Genomic DNA, 25,393 nt, shown 5'->3' on the forward strand with positions numbered 1-25,393 from the left:
TGACTGCGGAAGGGAGCAGGTGCTGCACTCACCTTGCGAAGCTTTTCAAGGAGGATCGGGATACCAGCCAGCCTCTTAAGCACCCTCTGAAAGTCGCGGTGCCGCAACACCAAACGAACCAGCTCCAGGTCCTGTGTGCTGACTGCCTCTTGGAGCACTGCCAGGAAAACAAGCAAGTGATTGAAGAGACATGGCCACTTGGACACGAAACCACATTTATATATAGCACACATAGCCTGGACCTATTAGTGCAACCTAGACCCTTTAAAGACCTTTAAACTATCTCAATTTGTACTGAGTCGTTTCAATAATATTTCAGTGCTTATTACGTCTCTATGTTCAGTGTCTTAGGGAAGGCATGTTTCTTATTTTTCAACTCATGTATCTAGTTTGTCATTTTTGCACCAGCTTGATTGTGCTTATCGCTGGACACGAGAGCGCTCAAACCTATAAGGAAATCCTTTTTAACCTAATTAAGATTACTTTAGGATATGAAAACCTGATGTTCTACCATGTCATTGGTGTATGCAGCATGTACTTCCACATAGCACTAAATGTGAATCCTCCCTTGTCCTGATGAAGACACTAACCTGAATAGCTACAGGGATCGAATCTTTGGCAATCTATCAGCCTGGGACTGTTTTTCAATATCTAATACTCTTGACAACACATGGACAATTTGATGATTTATGGTACTATGTCTGTTTACTGTTTTTTCTGGACAGCCAAAGCAGCAGCTTAGCTTTCATTGGTGCAGCAGGTGCAGTGGCACTATGGCTCAGAGGCCTGAGCAGGCCCCTGAGCCCTGATTATTGGTCTATTTTATAATACAACCAGGAGCCATGGGGCACATTTCCTTCCTTACACCAGTGCCCATGATACACTGGCAGTGTTACTGAGGAAAAGCTCTACCGTTTGTACATTAGTTGTTCCTCTGTCATTTTCCACATACTCTCAGCTCGACTAGTTTCAATACCATCTTTCCATTTTGATTGGTAATTCTGTTGGCGCTATTGTTGTGTGATAGGGAAGTATTTTAGAAGGGCATGTTCCTAAGGAATATAAGCTTGGGCCCTGGTTTCTACTATAGCCCGGCTCAAATTCAGAATGTCCATTAATATCCACCGACAGGACTATTTTCCTGCATATGAAAAGTGAAATTATTAAGATGACATAACTAGAAATGGTATCCCAGAAACGTTGGCTTAATTATGATGATGATGATGATGATGATGATGATGATGATGATGATGATGATGAAATACATTTATTTGATTTCTTTAAAATCATAAAAGGGTGGAGCGAACCACCAGGGTACTTAAAACATCAAGGCAATACATTTGTGTAAAATAGAACAAACTTCTGGGGAAATTAATTAAAATTCCACGGTATTATATTGTAACGGGCAAGTGCTGAGAGAATATGAGCAGCTAAATCTCAAACAGGTAAACAAAGCAGTACTATGTAGACCAGTCGCTTCAGCACTCGTTCTGGTCTACTTCTTTTGCTGCTATATTCCAGGGTTTTATTGCCTTGCAGGACAGTTGGACTGAGGAGCCTCCGAGACACTTTATGACAGCTGCTCTGGAGGTCCTTATTTGATCTCTACTCATTGGTTCCCACAGGAGGGTTTTCTGAGTGTCTTGTAGCTCAGGACAAATGCATAGAAACTGTAGTAGTGACTCGCCTCCATGTCCGCAGAGACGGCATTCGTTCGTCGTTTCCATTTTGGAGTGAGGTCTTTCGAGGGAATGATCCCAGCCTCAGTAGGGTCCAGTCCCGCTTCTTTTGGTTTGAGAAATGACCTCACAAGTACGGTTGGGGTTTCAGCGTTTTGTAAGATGACATCACAGCCCAAGAATGAGTTTTGTGGGCCAGGGTGGCTTAATTATGACAACTCAAAACAAGGTATGGGGAAATGCGCATGTGGCTTTCAAGTAAATGACATCATAATCATAGATTACATGAATTAGTGACCTTTGAGTAACGTGACCTGCCCCAATTTTACTAAAGTTTCTCCTCCCCAGCAAACATACAATTGCAGTGCTAGGCAGCCCAATTCTGAGGGTTATCGGTAATTCTCTTCTCACTCGGAGTGGGCTTTGATCACTAAACAGGTTCAATACACAGCGTTTTCAAAAGCCATACAGTGTCAATGGCTCGTGCAAATCTATAGTAATAATAGCTTGTTTTCATAATGCACGTCATGCCGCACCGCGTGTAAGAGCTGTAACAGTTCTTACTGAGGTTATATGGTGTTCAGACATGTGACGCCATCTTTGAATGGTTCAACAATAACAATGTCATTCGGCTAGCTAAAGCTTTTGGAAAACAAACCATGCCGAAGTCAATACTGCGAATTTCAGCTCACAATTCTGCAAGCATTAGTAAAGCTGCTTTCTTCATCGCTCCCACCTTACTTATCCTTCTTCCCTCTTTTTACCTGCTTTTTTAGGGGTGGGGAGGAAACGGGGGTGCATTCCCTAACAGCCATTTGACCCATTTGTAAAATGAGCGTATTGTAATGTTCAGAGACTGCATGTTTGCAGTCTAGTGGTCGCGCACGTAGCCGTGCGCTAGCGCGGGTGTGATACGTCATGCCGCGCGAGCTATATAATAAAGGAGGCGTGGCCCTGGAGTTAGTCCGGACTACGCGGAAAGCAACAGCAGTGTCCCGGGTCCCGTTATTGCGATTATGTTAATGGTGCTGCGCACTTAGTGGAGAGGGCCCGACAATGGCGACGAGGGATAATCGAGCCCATGGTGTGCCCTGGAGCACTGTTTGACCTGCTCTGCAGCTGCATGTTTTGCACTCCCGGCCCATGCAGGCCCCGCACGCCGCACCTCGGTACGAGGCCGTCTGCCCCACGTGCGAGTGGCGGCACGCACCGGAAGACATCGCAGGCGGACCCAGTGGCGACGAGCACATGGCGAGATGTGCATCTGCAGTGGCCAGACCTAGTGAACCAGATACCGGCGCAGTCCTACGCGTACTAGGCCTACCTATACCCAGCGACTCCATCGGAGCATAAGGGAGCACGCCCCTGAGGCCTGCAGCAGAGCCTCCTCCAGCAGGGCCGAACACAGCGTTTCCCCGACGGCCCGTGTGGCAATTCTTTCAGGGAGGAGCACCAAGCCTACTTTGCCCGCCCCTGCGTTCCCACACTGCATCGGTTAGCCATCTCCCTCCGCCATGGCGACCATTCCGCCCATCGAACCCTTTGTCGTCGATGGGGCTCCAGCGTACCTAGCCCCACGATGGAAAGACTGGACGGAGAGGCTGCAGTTTTACTTTGAGGGAGCTGGTACAGCGAGAGAAAGGCGCAGGGCACTCCTCCTACATCTCGGAGGGAAGGATATTCATCAGATTTATAAGACCCTGGTGGAAGCCACCCCTCATACCTATGACACGCTTCTCAATGCGCTCAATGCACATTTTGAGCCAATGGCCAGTAAAGACTACGAGCGTTTCATTTTTCAGGCAGGCGCGACAGGAAGCGGAAGAATCCCTCGACGCATTCCATGGCCGTCTGAAGGAATTGGCGAGCACATGCGGCTTCCGCGACGAGCAGGAAGAAATTCGCGGCCAGATCATTCAAGGCTGCTACTCCTCCAACCTGAGGGTGAAGATCCTCCAAGAGGATGGAAAACCACTAGCGGACATTTTAAAGCTAGGTCGTTCCAAAGAGCTGTCACAGGCGAGAGCGTCGCACATGGAAGCAGATCTCCACAGACCTGTCAAGACAGAGCAAGTTAATGTGGCCGAGCAAATCAATGTCGTACGGCCAAAGCAACGCCCTTTCGGGAGAGGAAGACCACTAGAATGTCGAAAAGAATGCGGATACTGCGGCGGCGCACCACATCGGGCACAAGACTGCCCAGCGCGCGGGAGGAAATTCGGGTCGTGCGGGCGCATGAACCATTTCGCATCAGTGTGCAGATCCTCCAAGCCAAAGCCCGAAGCAGCCCATGCCGTAAGGGAAGACCCAGATAGCGAGGACATGGACGACGACGCCAACAGCTATCCAGTTCACTATGTGTTTGCCATAGACCAGCCGCAGAGGAAGAAACGGCGGCTCCTGAAGTGCAGAATAATGGTACAACACCAAGAGGTGAGAGCAACAATCGACACAGGAGCCACGATCGAGCTCATGGCGGCAAATGTCTACAACCAATTGTGAGAAAAACCGGAGCTGAAGGCGGCCAAGATCAGAGTCTTTGCCTATGGACAAAAGACACCAATACCGTTAATTGGGTGCTTACAAACGGAGATACAGCACCAAGACCGGAAGACACCGTCAACCATCTACGTCACCAAAGAAGGCAGTGGGATGCTACTCAGCGGCCAAACAGCTGAAGATCTCCACCTGATATCCTTCGCGATGGCGGTGTTGGAGGAAGAACTGGACACGATTCTCGAAGAATTTGAAGACACATTCCAGGGTATCGGATGTCTCCGAGGAAAAGAAGTGTCTCTACACATTGACCGGTCCATTCAGCCTGTCGCCCTCCGGCATCGACGAATAGCATTCCACCTAAGGAAAAAGGTGGAACAGGAACTGGAGACCCTCGAAAAACAAGGCATAATCGAGAAAGTCAGCGGGCCCACCCAATGGGTGTCGCCGATTGTGGTAGCGCGAAAACCCAAACAGCCAGGGCAGGTTCGCATCTGTGTTGACATGCGCCTGCCCAATGCAGCAGTGAAGAGGGAACGACACTTAACACCCACAATAGACGATATCCTGGGAGAACTAAACGGAGCGAAGTGGTTCTCCAAAATGGACCTAAGATCAGGGTATCACCAGCTACTCCTACACCCGGACTCCCGATACATTACCACTTTCTCCACCCACGTGGGACTCCGGCGCTATCGACGACTTAACTTCGGAATATCGAGCGCCGCGGAAGTCTTCCAAAACACGATTCGGGAGGTCCTGAGCGGGCTCACAGGAGTCCTGAACGTCAGCGACGACCTGCTGATATACGCTAACACTGTGGAGGAACATCACCAGAGGCTCAGAGATGTATTGCAAAGGATTAAGGAGTCAGGCCGTACGCTGCATAGGAAAAAAATTTCAATTCCTGCAGAACAAAATTAGCTTCTTCGGATACACATTCTCCGACAAAGGAGTGGCCCCAGACCCTGAGAAAGTGAGAGACGTGCAAGCGGCCCCAGCGCCGACCAACACATCGGAGGTGCGGAGCTTCCTCGGGATGGTAAACTTCGGTGGGCGGTTCATCCCAGACCTGTCCAACCTCACCAGACCACTACGGGAGCTCACCAAGTCCACTACCCCCTGGCAGTGGGGAGAAGAGCAGGAGCTAGCATTTCAAAACACCAAGGCGGCCCTGTCGGCCAACACGACTCTGTCCTACTTCGACCCTGCCAAGGCAACCAACATAGCCGTGGACGAAAGCCCATACGGATTGGGAGCGGTGCTAACACAGAGCCAAGGTGGAGAGGACTGGGCACCCATCGCCTACGCCAGCCGGTCGCTGACCGAAACCGAACAACGGTATTCTCAGCTCGAGAGGGAGGCGATCGCAATCCACTGGGCCTGCAGACACTTCCATGTATACGTCTATGGGCATCCATTCACCTTCTCTACCGATCACATGCCTCTACTTCCACTATTCAGGGGATCAGTATCCAAACCTCCACCCAGAATAGAGGAATGGATCCTTCAACTTCAAGAGTATGATTACAAGCTGGAATTCAAGCCCGGTGCAACAAACCCGGCAGACTACCTCTCCAGGCATCCCAGGGAGGCGACTCGCAGTGATGAGGTTCTCCAGCTAGTAGCAAACGCTCTACGACAAAACGACTGGAGGACACTTCAAACATCACTAAACAAGAGGACGCCCGAGGCGAAGCGTGCCCTAGAAACCATCCTCAAGATAAAGGACGAACTGTCAGTGGACAGTCAAGGATGCCTTCTCAGAGGACCACGAATCGTGATGCCAATGAGTCTGACCCAACAAGCTATTGAACTGGCTCACCGTGGCCACCAGGGAATGGTGAAGACAAAAAGTAGACTCAGGGCAAAAGTGTGGTTTCCGGAAATGGACACAAGAGTCGAGCGGACAGTCAAGGGGTGCCGCTGGTGCCAAGCGGCAGGGCCACCCGAATCACCACCCCCGGTCATCACCGAAGATAACCCAGAAAAGCCCTGGGAACAAGTGAGCGCAGACTTTGGACACCTTCCGGATGGCCGCTACATGCTCGTTTTCATTGATGACTTTTCCAAATATCCAGAGGTGGAAATAATAACCTCACTGGCTGCCAAAGAAGTGGTCGCAAAGTTCGAAAAAATCATTGCCACCCATGGTATCTTCGAGCAGGTTAAGACCGACAACGGGCCACCCTTCCAAGGTCAAGAGTACGCCGACTATTTCCAGGAATGGGGAATCCAGCACCGGAAGGTGACTCCCAGATGGCCTCAAGCTAACGGAGAGGTAGAGAGGTTCATGCGGACTCTCAACAAAGTCATCCGGATCGCACATGCTGAAGAAGCACCGCTGGAGAGAGCTATATACACATTCCTGAGGGAATACCGGCTCACGCCTCATCGCACGACCACAGCTGCCCCGGGGCCATCGGCAATGGGAAGAATAATCAGAGACACGATACCCCATCATCATACCTGGACCCCAACTGAAGCAAGCTCCCGGCAAACCCTGCTCAACAGAAAGCGCTCAAATGACTATGCCAGTTTCAGACGCCGAGCCAAAGAGTCGTCCATCTGGGAAAGAGATCAAGTCTATGTGAGAGACAGATACCCAGGGAGCAAGTTCAGACTCCCTTTCGAACCCAGACCTTGGACAGTCACACGCCGGTCTGGCACGATGGTCACGGCCCAACGCGACGGAGAAACAGTCACACGCAATGTATCATTTTTCAAGCGAGCCTCCACCCCATCCGAAGAGCACTCCAGTCAGGAACAGGAGAGAGCCCCACCAAGCCCAGCAGAGTGCAACACCAGTCCCCCGGGGAGTGATCACGGAAGCCCCGTGGACCAGTCAGCGGTAAACTCACCAGCGTCCGAGAGGCACTGTGCTGCCAGCCCCCACCCATCTGGGGATGGTCTGTCGCCAGCCCCCGCCCGACAGGACATTCCACGGAGGGTTTTGTTTCGGGGAGAGGCCGCAGGCTATGGGCTAAGAAGAAAACCAGCACCATCTTCGCAGCTGGCGGACTTTGCAGTAGGCTGAGATTCAGACGCCTTATCACCAGACTGGTAACAGGCCTGCCGGCCATTTATGTTCTTCTTCTACCAGGCGAGGTGTAGTGACTTTAACTATTACCTGTTGTGATTTTGTTTTAATAAAGGTTGAAAGGAGTGTAATGTTCAGAGACTACATGTTTGCAGTCTAGTGGTCGCGCACGTAGCCGTGCGCTAGCGCGGGCGTGATACGTCACGCCGCGCGAGCTATATAATAAAGGAGGCGTGGCCCCGGAGTTAGTCCGGACCAAGCGGAAAGCAACAGCAGTGTCCCGGGTCCCGTTATTGCGATTATGTTAATGGCGCTGCGCACTTAGTGGAGAGGGCCTGACACGTATATCCCCTTCCCTGTGGGACCTTTCCCTATCCCATTTAGCGTCTTAACCCTTTCCCTACCCAGTCTCCATATACCTATGTATCCTTACTTCGTTTTTTACTTCAATTTTAAAATATGTCGTCTAGATGAGATTCTCTGTGTGGTCCACGGTTTGTTTTTCTTTTTAAAACGGTCGGTTTTTCAACTTTTTAAGCAACTTTATATTCCCTTGTCTTAAACCTCTCATGTTTTTTTCTATTGTTTTCCACAAAACTGTATTTCTATTCTCTTGTTTTTTCTCTAAATGGGTTTTCACTACTTACTTTCTTGGCAATGTGCTCCTATTACTTGATTTTTTTAATTGAATTTATAGCTACGGAAGAGAGCGTCATTAATTGGTCCAGTGATCTCTTACAGCAGTCCGGAGCATCAGTCACTGTCAGGTTCCATCGACCCATTCATTGTATGACCCTCTCAGCTTCGACTGACCGCTGTTTCTCGAAATGCTGTCTGCCCATGGGCCACGTTCTACAATAAGAGCCTGCAACTGGGACCTAAAAGGCATGATCTGAAGAAATGTATATGTGCCAACTAGATTCCATCAGCATCTGCCCAAGCGCTGCCTAACTTGTGTTGCTAATAAGGCCACCAGCTAGTGGAGGGGGTGGGGGAGTATGGTGGAGGCAACAGGGCTGAACCTTCCTAATCCTTACTGGACAGACAGCGTTGGGGCGAGGCACACACCGATATGCTGACAATAATATTGATTTTAACAGTCTCGCCTTCTCCCTCTTTCGTTGCTGCTCTACATTGCACTCAGTACTTGTTTCACGAGGTTGGCTACTCGATTGCCTTTATGAAAAATGTAATTCACGTAAAATACAAAATAGCACATTTATAATTTTCTATCGGTAAAGCCAGATTGTGGGTGATGTTGCCTCATTTATTTTGTTTTCTCAGTTGTCACATTTCTTAGCAGGCAGTATTCATGTGGTGATGGTCTTACAATTACCAATGTGTCTTTGTTTCTTTTTTCTTTATGTGTTGTTGTGTTTGTCCGATACACTCACCTGTTCTTCATGGACGCCATCTCCTTTAGAAGGATGATTACTCTACAAAGACGTCCAGGTGACATCTTTTTGTTCATTTAACGTTTTAAATACACCTAACTAATTCCTTTAGCCTCTATGCAGTAGCGAAGTCACGGTCCTGAAGAAAGCAGCGGACACTATCTGAGGTCCACCAACTGCAGAAACATGTTGACCTTTTTCATCAATATAGCAGATATTTGTTTGAAACTGCTATGATCCCGCACTGGTTTTTTAGATTTGGAAATATGAGAGACACCTAATAAAGTTATTTAGCTCTCTATTATCCAATTTTTATATTCCTTCACCTATTTCACTCTTTTACCCATATTTTCACGCACTGCTTTTCAGTCACCTCTAGAAGGGTACACCACCCATACATTTAGTTACATTGGGTCATCCATGTTCATACTGTGCATTTACAACAAATGCAGGAGCTCTTTCTTTGGTGAAAGGAGTCCAAAATGATGACAAGGGCGGAACCGAGAGATGACTGATGTGTACTTTTTCACCTGAAGAAGTATCATGCACTGTTATTCATCCTTTTCACTATGCTTTGACTAAAGATTAGGTCAGTGTCAGACTTTCCTCCACACTCTACGTTTAGACCTACAGTTACTCAGTGTTTTGGGTCTCATTTTGGTGCCACAATAGATTATAAGTAACAGCATTGTGATATAGTTCAGGCTTTTTGTGGAACCATCCTGTTGAGGGTTGTGTTGTGTGCACTCTTACATCTTGTCGTTTGTTCTGATGCTTGATTACTACCTCCAAAAAGCGTCTGTGGCCTTGCAAAGGGTATAAAAGGGCTTCACAAATATCACTACATGATAACGTTTGTATAGCAACAACTGTGAATAAGCCTCACTTCTAGGTGCGTATTTTTAATAATGCTGAACATGAATAAATGATGTCAAGTGAAGCACATCAGAATTGTTGGTACACTAACCGATGGAAGTCTGTCGTCAATAGTGGTGTCCAAAGTTGGCCCAGGGCAGACTTTGAGCATACATACTTTATTTTACATAGGATTGTAAAAAGGAGACATTTACATAGTCAATTCCTCTTCGGAAAATCTGGCCACTTTGGACCCACATTGGACGTCCTTAGCCTGCAAATGTTTCTGTTGTAAGAATATGCAAGAAAAGCCACTGACTGGCGTCCAGGGGAAGTGGGAGGTTCTCCCACATCTTTATCAAGTAGAGGCCAGTAGGACTGAGACTTACTCTCCTGTCAAAAACTATCTGCTCTGTCACTTACCCTTCCTCAGCCCTACTGGTCTTTCAAAGACAGCTCTTGGTTTCCCTACAGGACAGTCTGCAATTGAGCATGAAATGTGTAGAGTGGCAAAGGAGGGAACCTAAATAGTGAAATTGTTTATTATCATTAGCAAATCTTTATTTAGGCAGTAAGCCATAATAGAGCAATAAAACATAGCATAAACATTAAAATCAAACAAGCATGCACCAAAAAAGCGATAAAACCTGCTTAGCTCAAACATGCATCATAAAATATTGGATAAAAATCGATACAGCCAAAACATTTCAGAAACTCAGAAAAAGAGTCACAGAGGTGAACAAAAGCAGTCTTGGTCTGTGAATTCTCATGGTGCTGGAGCATAGGGGAAAACAAAGTTTCTAACGGCACCCTATGCTTTAATAAAGTACAGATAGAGTTATGAGTTAGAGAGTCTCGAAGTGCTAGTGAGGGGGAGCAGAGACACTGGGAGCACCCTGTGCCGCTGTGATACCAGGACCCGCATTAGGCTTAGAAATCAGGCACCTAGTTCTCTCCATCATCAGACGGTAAGGGGAGACAGCAAAGGCAAAGCGTTGACTTGTGTCCTATCTTAAAATACGAAGAGCCTCAACATGTTTTCTAACTCCTACATTTCAGCATACTGGGCATATCCATTTACCCTCCTCTTCACATAAGTGGATCAAAGAACAGTGAATGCTCCACAGTTTCCTTGCTGGCACCACAGTAGGGGCATGCCCACCTATCCCGTTCATGTGGCCTGGAGCTAGAAAGGGATCAGTCAAGTCAAAAGATCTTTATTCGGAATAAAAAACATCCATAAAAGTACAGACAAAATACATTTAAAACATTCAATTCAGTAATGACATTTGAAAAATAAATCCGAGAACAATCAAGCATAATCAAATTCCATTTGCTAAACAAAATTTGTCCCTTCATAATCCAAAATAGGTTTTTAAGAGAAAAAATGTTTTAGAGCACAGTTTAAAAAACACAGTTTAAAAACACAGTTTTAACGACCATAGTTAAAAAGGATGGCTAGGACAATATCATAATTATATCTACATACACATGAAAAAACTATTACAAAGAGGTGAACACGAGCAGGTAAAAAATTCTCTAAAATGCATAATAAAAAGTGCAGTGTGCGATGATTATACCTCAGTGTTAAGAGCGATTCTTAATCTGACAGCAGCTTTGAGAAAACAGCTCACCCTAAAAGTAACTTCATCTGATCCCAATAATAGAAAAGACCGCAAAGCTGATTTAAAATTAGTCAAACCATTTTTTCTACAATAAGGCATTAGATAATGTCCAGTGAGCTTTTTGTAGAAACCACAGAAGAACAAGAAATGCATAAGGTTTTGCTTCATGTTAGGGTTGCATGGACAGTTTAAAGTTTCAAGGTGTTTATTGTATCCCAGTGGGAAGTTCAGTAGATTAACTATGCTCCCATCTCGGAAACGAAACAGTAAACCCCTAACCCATCTGCCGAGATGCAGACGTAAATATCTGTATGGTGGGCCAGGTTTTTTAGTATGTGGTTCAGAATAAGCCAAATATTTTACAACAGTGCATTTAGTCAAGTTCTTTCTATCACGCTCTTCGCTGTACAAATCATACAATGCCCTTAGAGTGATGGTCTTGTGGGAGCGATTTATTAAGTTTGGTGATGTAAACAGAGAGCCCAACCCCACACTTACAAGGCACTCTTTTACTGCTTTCAACCATGGTATATGGTGTCCCCTATCACATTTTAGGCAATCCAGAATAATTTCACGGGTCAAGGTAGCAGCCGTGTTGTTCCATATCTTTATCCAGAATAGTGCTGGTCTAGATCTCACGAAATCCTCTATGTATGGAATATTTAATTCGTTGTGACATACATAGTTGGGGGAACAAATAACCCCCCCCCAGCACCTTCCGGCAAAATCTATTTTCTTCTCTTTGGATATGGGAGCAGTTGGTATAACCCCAGACTTCGGCGCCGTAAGTGCCGGTTGGCATACATTGGGTTTGATAGACCTTGACCAGGGGTGTTATTACATCAGCGTGGTTGGGTTGTCTCAAGGAGGTTACGCAGTTAATGGCCTTACCCAACTTGTTCCTGGCATAAGATACATGGGCATGCCACGTACCGCTATTTGAGAATAGCAGCCCTAGGTAGGGGAAAGTGCTGGTGCTTTTTAAAACATTTGACCCTGAATTGATCTGGGGGATTTTGTGATTTTTAGGACCACAACTCATGATCAGGGATTTTTTAAAATTAGTTGTCAGGCCTAAATCGGCCATGAAAAGGACAAAACCTGAAATTAAAATGCGGAGTGCCTTTGGAGTGCGGCCCATCAAGACCGCATCGTCTGCATAAAGGAGGGTGGTTATAGGGACTCCATTTACGTGAGGCACATCACTAGTTAAAGTGCTCAGAGAGCCACTTAACTTGTTGATGTACAAAATGAACAGGAGGGGGGCCAGCACGCACCCTTGTCTGACCCCCCTGCCAATGCTAATATCGTCAGAGACTTCACCCATTTGATTCACACGCACACATGCTTTTAGGTCGCGGTGTAAAAAAAGCTAAAAAGTGTACCAGATGGTCGTCTAAGCCATATTCAAGAAGGGTAGACCAAAGGCGGGAACGATTAACGAAATCAAAAGCCGAGCTCAAGTCCATGAAACCAAAATATAAAGGGGATTTCTTAGCAATATTATATTTTGCCATGATCAGGTTTAAGTTCAGGCATTGTTCCACCGTTCCGACACTACTACGGAACCCAAGCTGGCTAGGGTGTAGGATGTTATTCTCATCAGTCCAAGTTCTAATCCTTTTAAATATGATCCGTCCCAAAACTTTCAAGGTGTTATCAATTAAAGAAATTGGGCGGTAACACCCAGGATCCAGCCTATCGCCCTTCTTAAAAATGGGAACAATAATGCTACGTGACCATGTTTCTGGGATTTGCCCGTCTGTTAGATTGTTAAAAACATTGCAAAGCAATGGGGCCCAAAAACCGGGCTCACATTTTAGCTGGTCAATAGAGAGCCCATCAGAACCGGGCGCTTTATTCCCAGCGCTTTCTAATATAGCATCAGCTACCTCGAATACAGAAATATTCAGTGGGTGTAGGGAGGGTAGCGACAGAGGAGGATTATCTGGTGTTGCATAGATTTTTCCAAAGTGTGCAACCCAGGTAGGACCAGTGATATTACAATTAATTTCGGTCAAGTTGGAACCAATAGATCTTATCACCTTTACCTCCTTCCAGAACCCAGTGGTATCTTTCAGGTCAACAGATCGTGCCAGGGAATCCCAGTGGGTTTTAAGTAATTCATTTGATCTAGTGCGTAGGGCACGCTTGTACTCTGCTCTGAGCAACCTTACTCGCGGTATATCCCTAGGTTCAGCTTTTAGGGCAGCTCTAAGCATCCTGTTTGCTTTGGAACATGGGGCATCAAACCATCTAGGCGTTTCCTCAGCCTTACTAGAAGCTGGTCTGGAAATCTCACCTTTAATTACAGAACAAAGTTCAGAGAATGATTTAATCACGTTAACCCCATGGTCATCGGTAGTGAGACAATTTTCGATCAAAGTTGGATATTTTTTGCAAATTCCTGCTAGGATTCCCTTATTGTCTGCTCCCTTCCAGATTACCCTCAATTTATCTGTTGAGACTTCCAAATCCCTTGCACCTATTTCATGTCTTGGACACTTACCCCTCGGCAATGATAAGTGAATGGCAATCGGATAATGATCGCTGTAAATTTTACACACTACTTCGGCCTTTGTTAAAGCCTTGGCAACAAGAGGTGAGACGAAAACATAATCAATTGTGGTGCCTCCCCCATGGCCAATAAAAGTGGGAAATGGGGAGGCGCTGTTCTCCATACCTACATATTCCATACAGTTGACAAGTTCACTGGTAGCGAGAAGATTTAACAGTTCTATGCCTCTTTTGCATGGGGGATTTCTTGGATGTACATGTGCATTAAAATCCCCTCCTAAACAAATGCCATCAAATTTCCCATGTACCTGTCCATCCATAATTTCATTGATAAAATCAAATAAAAGAATAAAATTTGGGTTAGGTTGGGACGAAAAATCATTATTATAGAAGTTGATTAGACATAGTCTTGTCCTCTGAGTATATGAGAGTGCCATGAAGCTAGGACAATTGGTTAGTAGTTTGTCAACTTTTACTTCTGCAGAGATTTTTATCCAAATGGACAGTCCACCGCTAGGACGGCCAAACAGGGGGGCTAAAACAGTCCTGTTATGGCAGCTGTACCCCTCAAGCGACAGGTCCTCAACACACCATGTTTCTTGAAACATTAATATGTCATAACAATTGACACAGTCCCTCCAGGAAGGAATTTCCATCCTGGTCTTCAGACCCGCAATGTTCCAACTGAGAATTTGTAAGTTATTATCATTCCTCAAACAAGGACTCTGGTTAGTTCCTGAGACGAATTTAGCTGTGACATGCCCCTGTTGTTCACATAATATACTAGGTGGAGAAGTCTCCAATGTTAACGGGGCTGCCTCTGGAGGTGTTTCCACTAGCTGGATTGTGTCAAAACACACAGAAGGCAGTTCGGTGCTTTCGGAGGGCAGTCAGTCCAATGTGTCCAGGTCCTGAAATATTCCAAACCTGTTATATAACGGAAAAACTGGTGGGGGTTGCATCATCTTGTGGGGAGGACGGTAGAAATAATTTAGCTGTAGGGGGGTCACCACAGTAGACGGACCGTGTCGAGCAGAGTTGTTGTTCAACATACTGGGCATATCCATTTACCCTCCTCTTCACATAAGTGGATCAAAGAACAGTGAATGCTCCACAGTTTCCTTGCTGGCACCACAGTAGGGGCATGCCCACCTATCCCGTTCATGTGGCCTGGAGCCAGAAAGGGATCAGTCTCCAGACCAAACATGCACTGTGGAAGGGCCCTCTTCACCCTCCATTCAAGTGTGTGCAGTGATATGCTACCTTAATACATAGATTTAACCTCTTTACAATGTTACTAATCAATGTCCATACCAACCCTCTATCAATGCAACGAGCGTCCGAGTGTGCAGAGGCCTCAGGTGTTGACCTTATTGCCTCTACAATAGAGTGACAATATCAAACGGGGGAGGGGCTTTACCAGGCCTATCCCACATACAGTACGGGTTGGTGTGGATACGCCATTTTACTAGCCAATAATGGCATCGATGTCAAAGTACCAAACAGGGATCCACTTGAGATCGCTCAGGGCGTTGGAGGTATTAAAGAGAAAAAATGTTGGAACAATGGTAACATGAAAATAAGAATATGAACACAAATGTAGAAAACATCAACTACCAGTCCCACAATGCCTCATTGCGGGCGGATGTGGAGATTTGGTATAAATAGCAGAAAGTGAAAATGGACTCTGTTAATGACCGTGATCAAGAACTTGACGTTCAAAACGCATAGGAGGAGGAGAGTGATGACCTAATAAAGAGTTACATTAGCCAAGAAGAGCGCTGCATACTTTTTCAAGTTTGGGAAAATAATATTGCGAGAATTGGCCCTTTTCTCGCCGCAAGCACCAGCTGCTCAGTGTTCCCCCGCATATATATATATATATATATATACACTCATGCGTTGAAAAAGAATTCTTATGTCCTCAATGTCACTCACTCAACAGCGACATGTGCAAGGCATGGAGCAGAAAAGGGCCTTGGTATCTGCTTGTGCAGTTTCTGCTGATCTCAGCAGTGATAAAGTAGCCTGAGAAGGGCTTTGTACCTACCTACCCTGCCACTCATATCTCAGTGAAAAAAAGGCTACTACCTAGCTGTCCAGCCGCTGTGTTATGAGCAGTGAAGCTGGATCCTGCCTTTTATAGCCTCTGTGGGTTATAGCAGTAATGGTGGCCTAGCACCTACCTCTCCACCCTCTGCGGATCCCAGCAATGAACAGGGGCTAGCACCTACCTGTCCAGCCACTGCGGTTCTCCCTGTTGACATCAGCGCCATGCTTGAGCAGGACCCTGGCACACTCGAGGTGCCCAAGGGTGGTGGCAAGGTGCAGGGGTGTGCGTCCACGTGGGTCCAGCAGATCAATTTCCACCTGCAGAGAAAGAGAACAGAAAACCATTGTGAAAAGACCGCCTCCTGTCTGCAGATTCTACAGAGCATGAAAATGCACCCCAGCTAATCCAACACATTGCAGAACTACTAAACTACCCTTCCTAAAAACAGTTCTTTTCAAGCATGCTTTTGCCATTTCACAGCAGCAAATCTATTGAAAAAAGGATTGTTGAGGTCTAGATCTATCCTCACATCGGTGATTTGTTACAGGCCTTCTTGCTGAGAACACAGCACACTTCCAGTGGCCTATGCAGTGGACTGCTCTCAAGCTGAAGAGACAGAGGAAACCTCGCAGAGGCAGAACATGGCTTCTGAAAGGATGAAAAGGCCAAGCATTTAAAATCCAGATCAAAGGGGATTTAAAATGCCTGTTTCCAAATTATACCTTACAATGCATAGCATCAATGGCTTTGTAGTTTCCTGAAGCCAGTTTTACAATCTATTGAAGGTCCATTGCTAACCACAGTAATAGCTGTAGTTTTCAGTACTGTGTTAAAGGCCCGCTTGGGTTATAGCTTGCAGCGTATATCTGCCCACACGGGGAAGGTAGACCAGGCTGGATGCTTCCCCCTTTCTGGTGGACATGAGAAGCTATGGAGATGGACTAGCATCCAGTGCACCTTGACCTCATGGACTTTGATTGCAGGTCTGGTTCTTTAAGAGTGTGGGCTGAGAGTGGGACTGCATGTTGTGTGTCAGCGAGAGCAACACTGGGCCACCATCCATGCCAGAAACCCCAGGACGGTAGTGTTATTAGGCATAGCCTATCCTACCATGGCACTGGAAGTTGTAATGGTGACAACAGAGCTTGGCCATTGGGTGATTCGCCAGTATACCCGAGGATAGGCAAAGCATGGGTCTCACACTACAGTTTGTAGTGGTACCTCTAGCAACATCCATCTAGTGTATGACGTGTTGTAGCAGCAAAGAAATCCAAGGCAACAAATTAACCACACACATAGTGGGAAGTCAAGCAACAGACTGAGTATTTATAAAATCTCTGCAAAACACATCGGAGAGCTATTCGAGGCAGCGAATAACTGCAAGTCTTGGAGTACGCTTTCAGCCCTTGCATTGAAACGCCATATAGGAGGAACTCAGCGTGCTCACACCGACACTCCCCTCCTAACAACATCAAACAAACACATACTAAGATACATAAGACTGCATTAACACACCGATTCAGCCCACTGCTGATACGCCATATAGTTATCAACGACTTAACAGCACATACAATAATAAAAAATAAACACAATAGTGCACTCGAGAGTGAAGAACTGTGTGTATGTAAATGGTACTTAAAACTCATCAAAACCCTTACACCATAAGACCTCCGGCCTTGGTGAATGCATGTTGGCAGTAGACCATTGGATGCCAAAGCATCGTCCTTAACTTAACTCACCAAAATGGAAAAACACCAAGGAGCCACAAAGCAAAATGAGGACCCCCATATCCACTTAGGCCATGAAAACGCCACCAACCACCTCGAAGGTGGTGAAGGAACTTGGTGCAATCATTGACCAGAACTTCACAATCAACATCCAAGCTAACTAAATGACTAGGGATTCTTCCGTTCTGATGAGGACATTACAATGAACAGTACTTTGGCGCTTCATCAGGAGGAAGAAAAGATCTACAGAAACGACAAAGTCCTACACAATGACCACAGCTGATGGTGGTACGAACCACCCTTAGCCCCTATTTGCTGCTGAATAGCAAGAGAGAGTGCAAGAAGCAGAGACTACAGAAAGTAATCAGGGCTTTTAAAGCAGTATATTCCAAGTAGGGCTCAAAGTGGAAAATCTGAAGCAAACACTTAAGTGGCAAGTTTTGCACTTTGAGCGTATTACAAGTTGAGGCAAATACCTCTTGCTCATGAATTACATGCTCATTAAAAATACCTCTGGCACCTGATTTTTACACTCCATTAATACCTACGCAAGAAAATCACACCCACTCCTCCTCTTGCCATTTAAGACCCTCTAATGCTGGCGTCTTCTCAACATCCCAAAATCCAAATATGTGGTGGAGGGTGAGCGACGCATGGAAGTTGATTCATCTAAAAGCAATGGGCGGCGTAAGTGACATCACATACTCTTTGACCACTCATGACATCAGCTACTCAACAGCCCCCTGTTTGTTGCTGGGTGGTGTTGGAATGTGTGCAGAGTATACATAGTACTCATAAGGCCTTGGTCTGAGTTGGTAGTAAATGAAGAAGCAGATTTTGCTATCTGAAGCCCTGCACAGCCCAGACAGTCCCGTAGCAGCCCAGTGAAAAGGGCCTCAAGAAAATGACCATGTGAGGGAGCACTGGATCGAGAGAGAAGTCTGAAATGGCTCCACCAAACGGGTACCAAGAAACATCAAGGCCTTCGAGGAAGAGTCTTTTCTTGCCAAACCCTACCTGGAGGATAACTCGACACACGCAGCCTCTGCCCCTGGGTCCAGGAACGCTGTAGGTCTCGCCGCCCGTAACGGGACATAATATCGACTACATATTATCGAATGGACAAAATATCGACGGAAAAATATCAACATTAACTAAATATCGACTATAGGAATATCGTTGGACAAAATATCGACTGAAAAAATGACCAAAAAATATCGAATACAAATATATCGACTCAAAAATATCGACCAGACAAAATATCGAAAAATAGTGAAAGTAAAAAATATCGAGAATATGTAGAAAAAAATGTTTAAAAAAAAATAATAATAATAATAATATAAATAAATAGTAGTTAATGTTTAGGAGCGGGTTGTGGGTTTATAGGGGAATAGGGTGGGAAGTAATTTAATAATAATTAATTAATTAATATATGTTTGTTAATTGTTTTAATTAGATTTTAATTGGTAATTAATTAAAATTAATTAGTTAATTGTTTTATTAAGTATTTAGCATATTATTTAATTGATTAATTGGTAATTAATTAATAATAATTAGTGATTTTTTTTATTATTGATGTGTATATTATTTTAATTGATAAATTGGTTATTAATTAATAATACTTAGTGATTTATTTTATTATTAATTAGCATATTATTGAAATTTAAAAATTGGTTAAAAATTAATTATAATGAGTTAATTATCTTATTAATATTTTGCTTATTATTTTAATTCATTAATTGGTAATTAATTAATAATAATGACTTAATTACATTAATTGGATGCATTTAAATTTAATGTATAAATTTATGTTCATGTTAATTAATTAATTGGAATTAAACTATATTAATTAATCAAATTTGTTATTATAGCTAATGTGATAATATATTTTCTTTTTGTTTTTGTTAATTATTATTTTTTTGTTAATTAAATATTAATGTTTAATGTTGTGTACATTATTATTTATAGTGTTCAGGGTCAGTTAAATAATTTTTGGTATAGGGTAATTTTTTAGGGTTCTGGGTCATTTTTCTGTTCGTGAGTAAAGGTGTATTTAGTGGGATTTGGGACTTTTTTCAGGTTGTGGGTAAAGGTGTATTTTTTGGGGTCAGGGTCAGTTTTTAGTTTGTGGGTAAAGGGGTATTTATAGGGTTTAGGGTCAGTTTTCAGTTTGTGGGTAAAGGGGTATTTATAGGGTTCAGGGTCAGTTTTTAGGTGTTGGGTAAAGGGTTTTTTTTTTGTTGAGGGTCAGTTTTCAGTTTGTGGGTAAAGGGGTATTTGTAGGGTTCAGGGTCAGTTTTCAGTTTGTGGGTAAAGGAGTTTTTTAAAGGTTCTGGGTCAGTTTTCAGTTCTTGGGTAAAGGTGTATTTTTTGGGTTGAGGGTCAGTTTTCAGTTTGTGGGTAAAGGGGTATTTGTAGGGTTCAGGGTAAGTTTTCAGTTTGTGGGTAAAGGAGTTTTTTAAAGGTTCAGGGTCAGTTTTCAGTTCTTGGGTAAAGGTGTATTTTTGGGGATCAGGGTCAAGTCAAGTCATAAAATTTGTATAGCGCACTACATACCCAGAGGGTTTCAAGGCGCTTAGGAAGGGGAGGAGGATTATTTGTCAAATATCCACGTTTTAAGCTGCTTTCTGAACGCTAGGTGGTTCTGGGTGAGGCGAAGGTAAGCGGGGAGTGAGTTCCATGTTTTAGCAGCCAGGTATGAAAAGGATCTGCCTCCCATGGTGGTCTTGTTGATGCGAGGTACAGTGGCGAGGGCTTGGCTGGAAGAACGTAGTTGGCGGGAGGGGGTGTAGAAGGACAGTCGAGAGTTGAGGCAATCTGGGCCGATGTCGTAGAGTGATTTGTGTGCGTGGGTAAGCAGTCGGAAAGTGATCCTCTTATTGACGGGTAGCCAGTGGAGGTCTTTAAGGTGATCAGAGATGTGTTCGTTGCGTGGGATGTCAAGTATGAGCCTGGCTGAGGCGTTTTGGATTCGTTGGAGTTTCTTCTGGAGTTTAGCGGTGGTACCTGCGTAGAGGGTGTTTCCGTAGTCCAGTCGGCTCGTGACCAGAGCGTGGGTGACTGTTTTCCTTGTTTCGGAGGGGATCCAGCGAAATGTTTTTCTGAGTATGCGAAGAATGTTGAAGCAGTTTGTGGGTAAAGGGGTATTTTTGGGGTTCAGGGTCAGTTTTCAGTTCTTGGGTAAAGGGGTATATTTAGGGTTGAGGGTCAGTTTTCAGTTTGTGGGTAAAGGGGTATTTGTAGGGTTCAGGGTCAGTTTTCAGTTTGTGGGTAAAGGAGTTTTTTAAAGGTTCAGGGTCAGTTTTCTGTTCTTGGGTAAAGGTGTATTTTTTGGGATCAGGGTCAGTTTTCAGTTTGTGGGTAAAGGGGTATTTTTGAGGTTCTGGGTCAGTTTTCAGTTCTTGGGTAAAGGGGTATTTTTGGGTTGAGGTCAGTTTTCAGTTTGTGGGTAAAGGGGTATTTGTAGGGTTCAGGGTCAGTTTTCAGTTTGTGGGTAAAGGAGTTTTTTAAAGGGTCAGGGTCAGTTTTCAGTTCTTGGGTAAAGGTGTATTTTTTGGGATCAGGGTCAGTTTTCTGTTTGTGGGTAAAGGGGTATTTTTGGGGCTCTGGGTCAATTTTAAGTTCTTGGGTAAAGGGGTATTTTTGGGGTTGAGGGTCCGTTTTCAGTTTCTGAGTAAAGGGGTATTTGTAGGGTTCAGGGTTAGTTTTAAGTTTGTGGATAAAGGGGTATTTGTAGGGTTCTGGGTCAGTTTTGGGCTTTGGGGTGAAGGGGTATTTTTAGTGTTCAGGGACAGTTTAGGGTATTTTGGAGTGCTGGTGTATAGTGTAAAATAAAACACTTATACATTAAAGCTATTACTGGAAAATAAAAGAAATATAACTTTACATTATTAAGTTTTACTTTTATCTAAAAAATATATGTATTAGCATCTTTCCAGACAGTAGCTAGAGTGGAGTTGGAATTCTAATTATTAATTGGTTAGTGTCCAGCACCAACACTGATATTACCTACACTGGAGTTGGATTACTAAATAAACATTGGTCAGTGTCCACCACATTTTATGATATTAGCTTGACTGGAGTAGCAATAGGACATATTAAATTGGTCAGTGTGCAGCACATTTGCATACATTTGTTCATTACTGTCTTTTAATATAAAAAAATAATGCTACATGGATGTTTTCAAAAAATTTTATTAAACAATTTTTAAAATTTTTATTGTGTACTACAATACAATCACAAACAAAAATAACATCACATTATTTTGACTTTTAGTATTCATAGAATAACACATTTACATTTATATACATGTTGTCAATAATAAAAATAAAAGTGTTTACAACATTATTTCAGTAAATTTAACATATTCCCATCATTCACTTACAGTTACAAGTATTTATATTGAAATACATAAATAAATGATGTTTAATACATTTTTTACATTAATATTTAATAATGTTAATATTAAATATTAATATCATTAAATATATATAAAACATTTTTTATTTTAACAAGTAACATGACTATTATTACATTTGTTAGAAGAAATTGAAATACAAAATAAAATATTTGTTGGTATATTTCTCAGAAAATGTTGTTTTACAATTAAACATAGAAATCTATTCGGTTGTAAACTTTATAATTGTATAGGGAAACAATATGTTTAATTATAATATCTGGTATTGCCAAAATATTAGTTAAGCTATTATATACTTTTGTTATAGTTAGAAATTATTCTAAAACATTTTGTAATAATTAATAAAAATAATAACTATTTTATTTATTATTATTATTATTAATTAATAAACATAAACAATCATTTCTTATTTTCTAAAAAAAATACATTCACAGATAAAATAAATACTTTTTTTCTGGCCATTGTTTATATAGTAAATGGTTCAAATTGTTATATTAATAACAATAAATAAATTATATTATTTATTATTATTAATTATTACCATAAACATTTATAATGTTTACTGAAAAATAAACACAAACTTATTCATATAAATGTACACAATAACCAAATATTTACATCTTTTATTCAAAGCCTTACATATTTATTTAATATTATTAATATATAATAATTATTATATATTAATTTATATTAAATATATTTATTTTTCTTAAATAAGGAAAATTGTAATGAGTATAGTGTATTAATTTGTTAAATTATACATGTGTATGTATTATATTTTTAAACTATTACATTGTATTGTCTATTATACTTTTACACAAATGGGTTAAGGGGACTACTTTTTTACCGCGTAAGGTTATTGTGCTCCATTCTGGACTGGAGAAGCTCGCGGTTGGGAGTTGCTTCGCGTGGAGAGAGGTAAGGTTATTTTTACCTACAAATTATAAGTAAGTGGTCATGTTTGAGGGTATAATCGAACTTTGTAGTGTATTTTGGTGTATGTATTAATTGTTTAAGTAGCGTTTTGGTGAAAAGTCTCCGTTATAGATGTGTCGTGATTTTTTTGCTTCAAGTGTTATTTTAAGTGTTCCGAAATGTCTTCTTACATGGTTAATGTTAATTGTTAGTATATTTACAAATGTGAAGGGGGTATTTGTGGGTGGGTTTCGTTATGTATGTTATTTTACAGGTTCCGGTTCCTCGCATGAAAACTACATGGAAGGAAGCGTGTTTTTTTACGGAGAAACAAATGTTTGACTTGTTATGCTTATATTTTGACATTTATCTCCTATTTTTCGTGTTTGCCAGGAGCGGTTTTAACACTTTTTCTACCTTTTTCGGGTTTTTTGAAGGGTTTCGAATCGGATTGATACATTGATATGCGTGACCGTTTTTTAAAAGTTGTGTGTATATCACTTTAAATACTAAAGTGTCCACACTACTGTTTTCGGGATTTCCTGGAGCGTTTTTTTAAGTTTTATGCTTTATTTTCGGGTTTTTGAGGGTTACCCATATTGGAATTGTAAGATATTGGATTGGATTGTATGGATTGCTTTTTGCTTGATTGCGTCTTTCTCATCTCCAAAAATTGTAAGTATTTAATTTACATTTATCATTGGGTGGGAAATGTCGATTTTTAATGTTATGTGTATGTGTGATGAATTTATAAACATTGCATATTTGTTACGAATTATTTTTCATAATTTTAATATGTTTGTCAAACAAATATGTATTATTTATAATTGATTATATATGTTTATGACATTTAAATTTTACTATTATTGTAAGAAGACATTAGTATATTTAGTTGACATTTTTATAGTAGACTTTTAGCTATTATTGACAGGTATTCTAATCCTCTAGTTGTAGGGTATAATGTGACTTGACTTTGAAGTAGTCGGAACATTTGTTTAGTTTGTTTAGTGAGTTTTGGACCTATTTGTGACACTGATTGTTCCATTCTTAGTTCCTGATAGCTTTGTTCTTTTTTCAAAGCTTCTAGAAGGTTATGGAATGTGGGTTTGCCTCTGTTTGTAGTTGCTTGGAAAGCATTATGCCACCCTTCTACACTGTTGTTTGTTTTAGCCTCTTGGTTTAAAGTACTAAGATAGACATTCCACCAAGGGATTTGGAATTTGGGCTGGCGTCGATGTCCAGATCTGTGCAACCTTCCCACCCAAGTGTCTTCAAAATAGTCCAGTAATGGGGTTAGTTTATCCTCATTCCTCTTGTAATATGTGCTGTCAATTAATAAATTGTAATGTTCCGCTACATCTGTAACAGGGACGTAGGCCAGGGCTATTAACTTTTTAACTTGATAGGCAAAGGTGCTATCTGTAGAATATAGTATACTTAAAGTAGATTTTTGGAGATGCCTCCATATGCTCTGATTAAAATGATAATAGCAACCCTGGATTGCTGTGTGTAGAAATGTTCTCAAAATGCTATTAATCATAGCTAATTCGAAATCAATAATTATTTTTTCAGGAAAATAATTATTGATTTCCGTTTTGAGAACATTTAATATTTCTGTGTAAGTGTTTTGCTGTTTGTTGGGTAGCAAACAGTAAATGAAAGGTATGTTAGAATTATGGTATAAACCGTGGATGGAATACAGTTGATAAAAAGGTTTTGGGCATGGTTTAAATGTTCCATCCATCATCCATTGGGGACACTGTTGGATTTTTCGTAAATTACTTGCAGTTGCAAACATAATTATTCTGTTTGTACTGCTTTCATTATCAAAAAGGATAAATTTATCTTTATTGTGTGTGATGGCCATTTCTGGTGAAATAATTATTTCCTCAAAAGTTGTTGGGTTGGGTTGGGTTGTGCTAGTGAGTCGTTTAGTGCGTGCAATTGTGCGTTTCAGGGAGTCAATAGAGGGTAGTTGACCTGAAGCATGGGCTGGGACTTTTACCAGTTTTTCTTTAAGGATTTGTGTTGTTGGTTTATCACTTTGTGTGCTAGCACTTTTAATACTTTCTAAAGCATCTCTAATTTCAATTTCTGTGACATTTGGGGGATGATTGTGTTCCCTAGTAAATAGCACATTAGTTTCCTCTGTAGTAGCCCTCCCATAACATTTGTTGGAGTAATATTTGGTACATTTCCAAAAAACTTTTCTACCACTTTGTCTTTCCTGATTATACACATAACCCATGTAGCATAATAGTAATTTATTTTTCTGAGACATGACAAATTCTGCACCTTCAGTCATTTTGATTTACTTGTTCTAGGAAAGAGTAGAAAGAAACAAAATCAAAACACATATTTTTCCTTTTGTGGTGCTAACATCATTAATGATGTATTTATACTTACAGTTAATCAAAGTAGTAGTCACAAAAGCAGAAATGTCTTCTGAAGGATTTTCTTGTATGTATGTCTTTATTTGCTGTTGGTATGAAAATATAGAAAAGCCACATTGATGTTTACACATAACAAACGTCTTTCTTACTAAAAAGCAGTTGTCATTTTTGCTTACTTGTACATTTGATGTAAAAATTACATATACTTACTTCTTTAAATAGTACAGTTGTAGTAATTGGTGGAGTACATCAAGTTAGTACAGGTCTGATCTGTAGAGTAGA

At 42.3% G+C, this 25,393-nt stretch overlaps 1 protein-coding gene across 5 annotated transcripts in view; it reads right to left on the minus strand.

The window, feature by feature from the left end:
- The window catches only part of ANKRD13B (ankyrin repeat domain 13B), a 475,220-nt gene that overhangs the window by 153,845 nt on the left and 295,982 nt on the right, over positions 1–25,393 (minus strand). For all 5 annotated transcript variants that reach the window (XM_086955096.1, XM_086955097.1, XM_086955095.1 and 2 more), the window contains exons 2-3: positions 15,841–15,976; positions 33–157 (exon numbers count right to left, since the gene is read on the minus strand). In XM_086955096.1, the coding sequence (XP_086811222.1) occupies positions 33–157; positions 15,841–15,976 (261 nt within the window). The remainder of the gene's footprint in view (positions 1–32; positions 158–15,840; positions 15,977–25,393) is intronic.

The sequence above is a fragment of the Lissotriton vulgaris genome, chromosome 2_1 (assembly GCF_964263255.1).
Source record: "Lissotriton vulgaris chromosome 2_1, aLisVul1.2, whole genome shotgun sequence".
Classification (NCBI taxonomy): Eukaryota; Metazoa; Chordata; class Amphibia; order Caudata; family Salamandridae; genus Lissotriton; species Lissotriton vulgaris.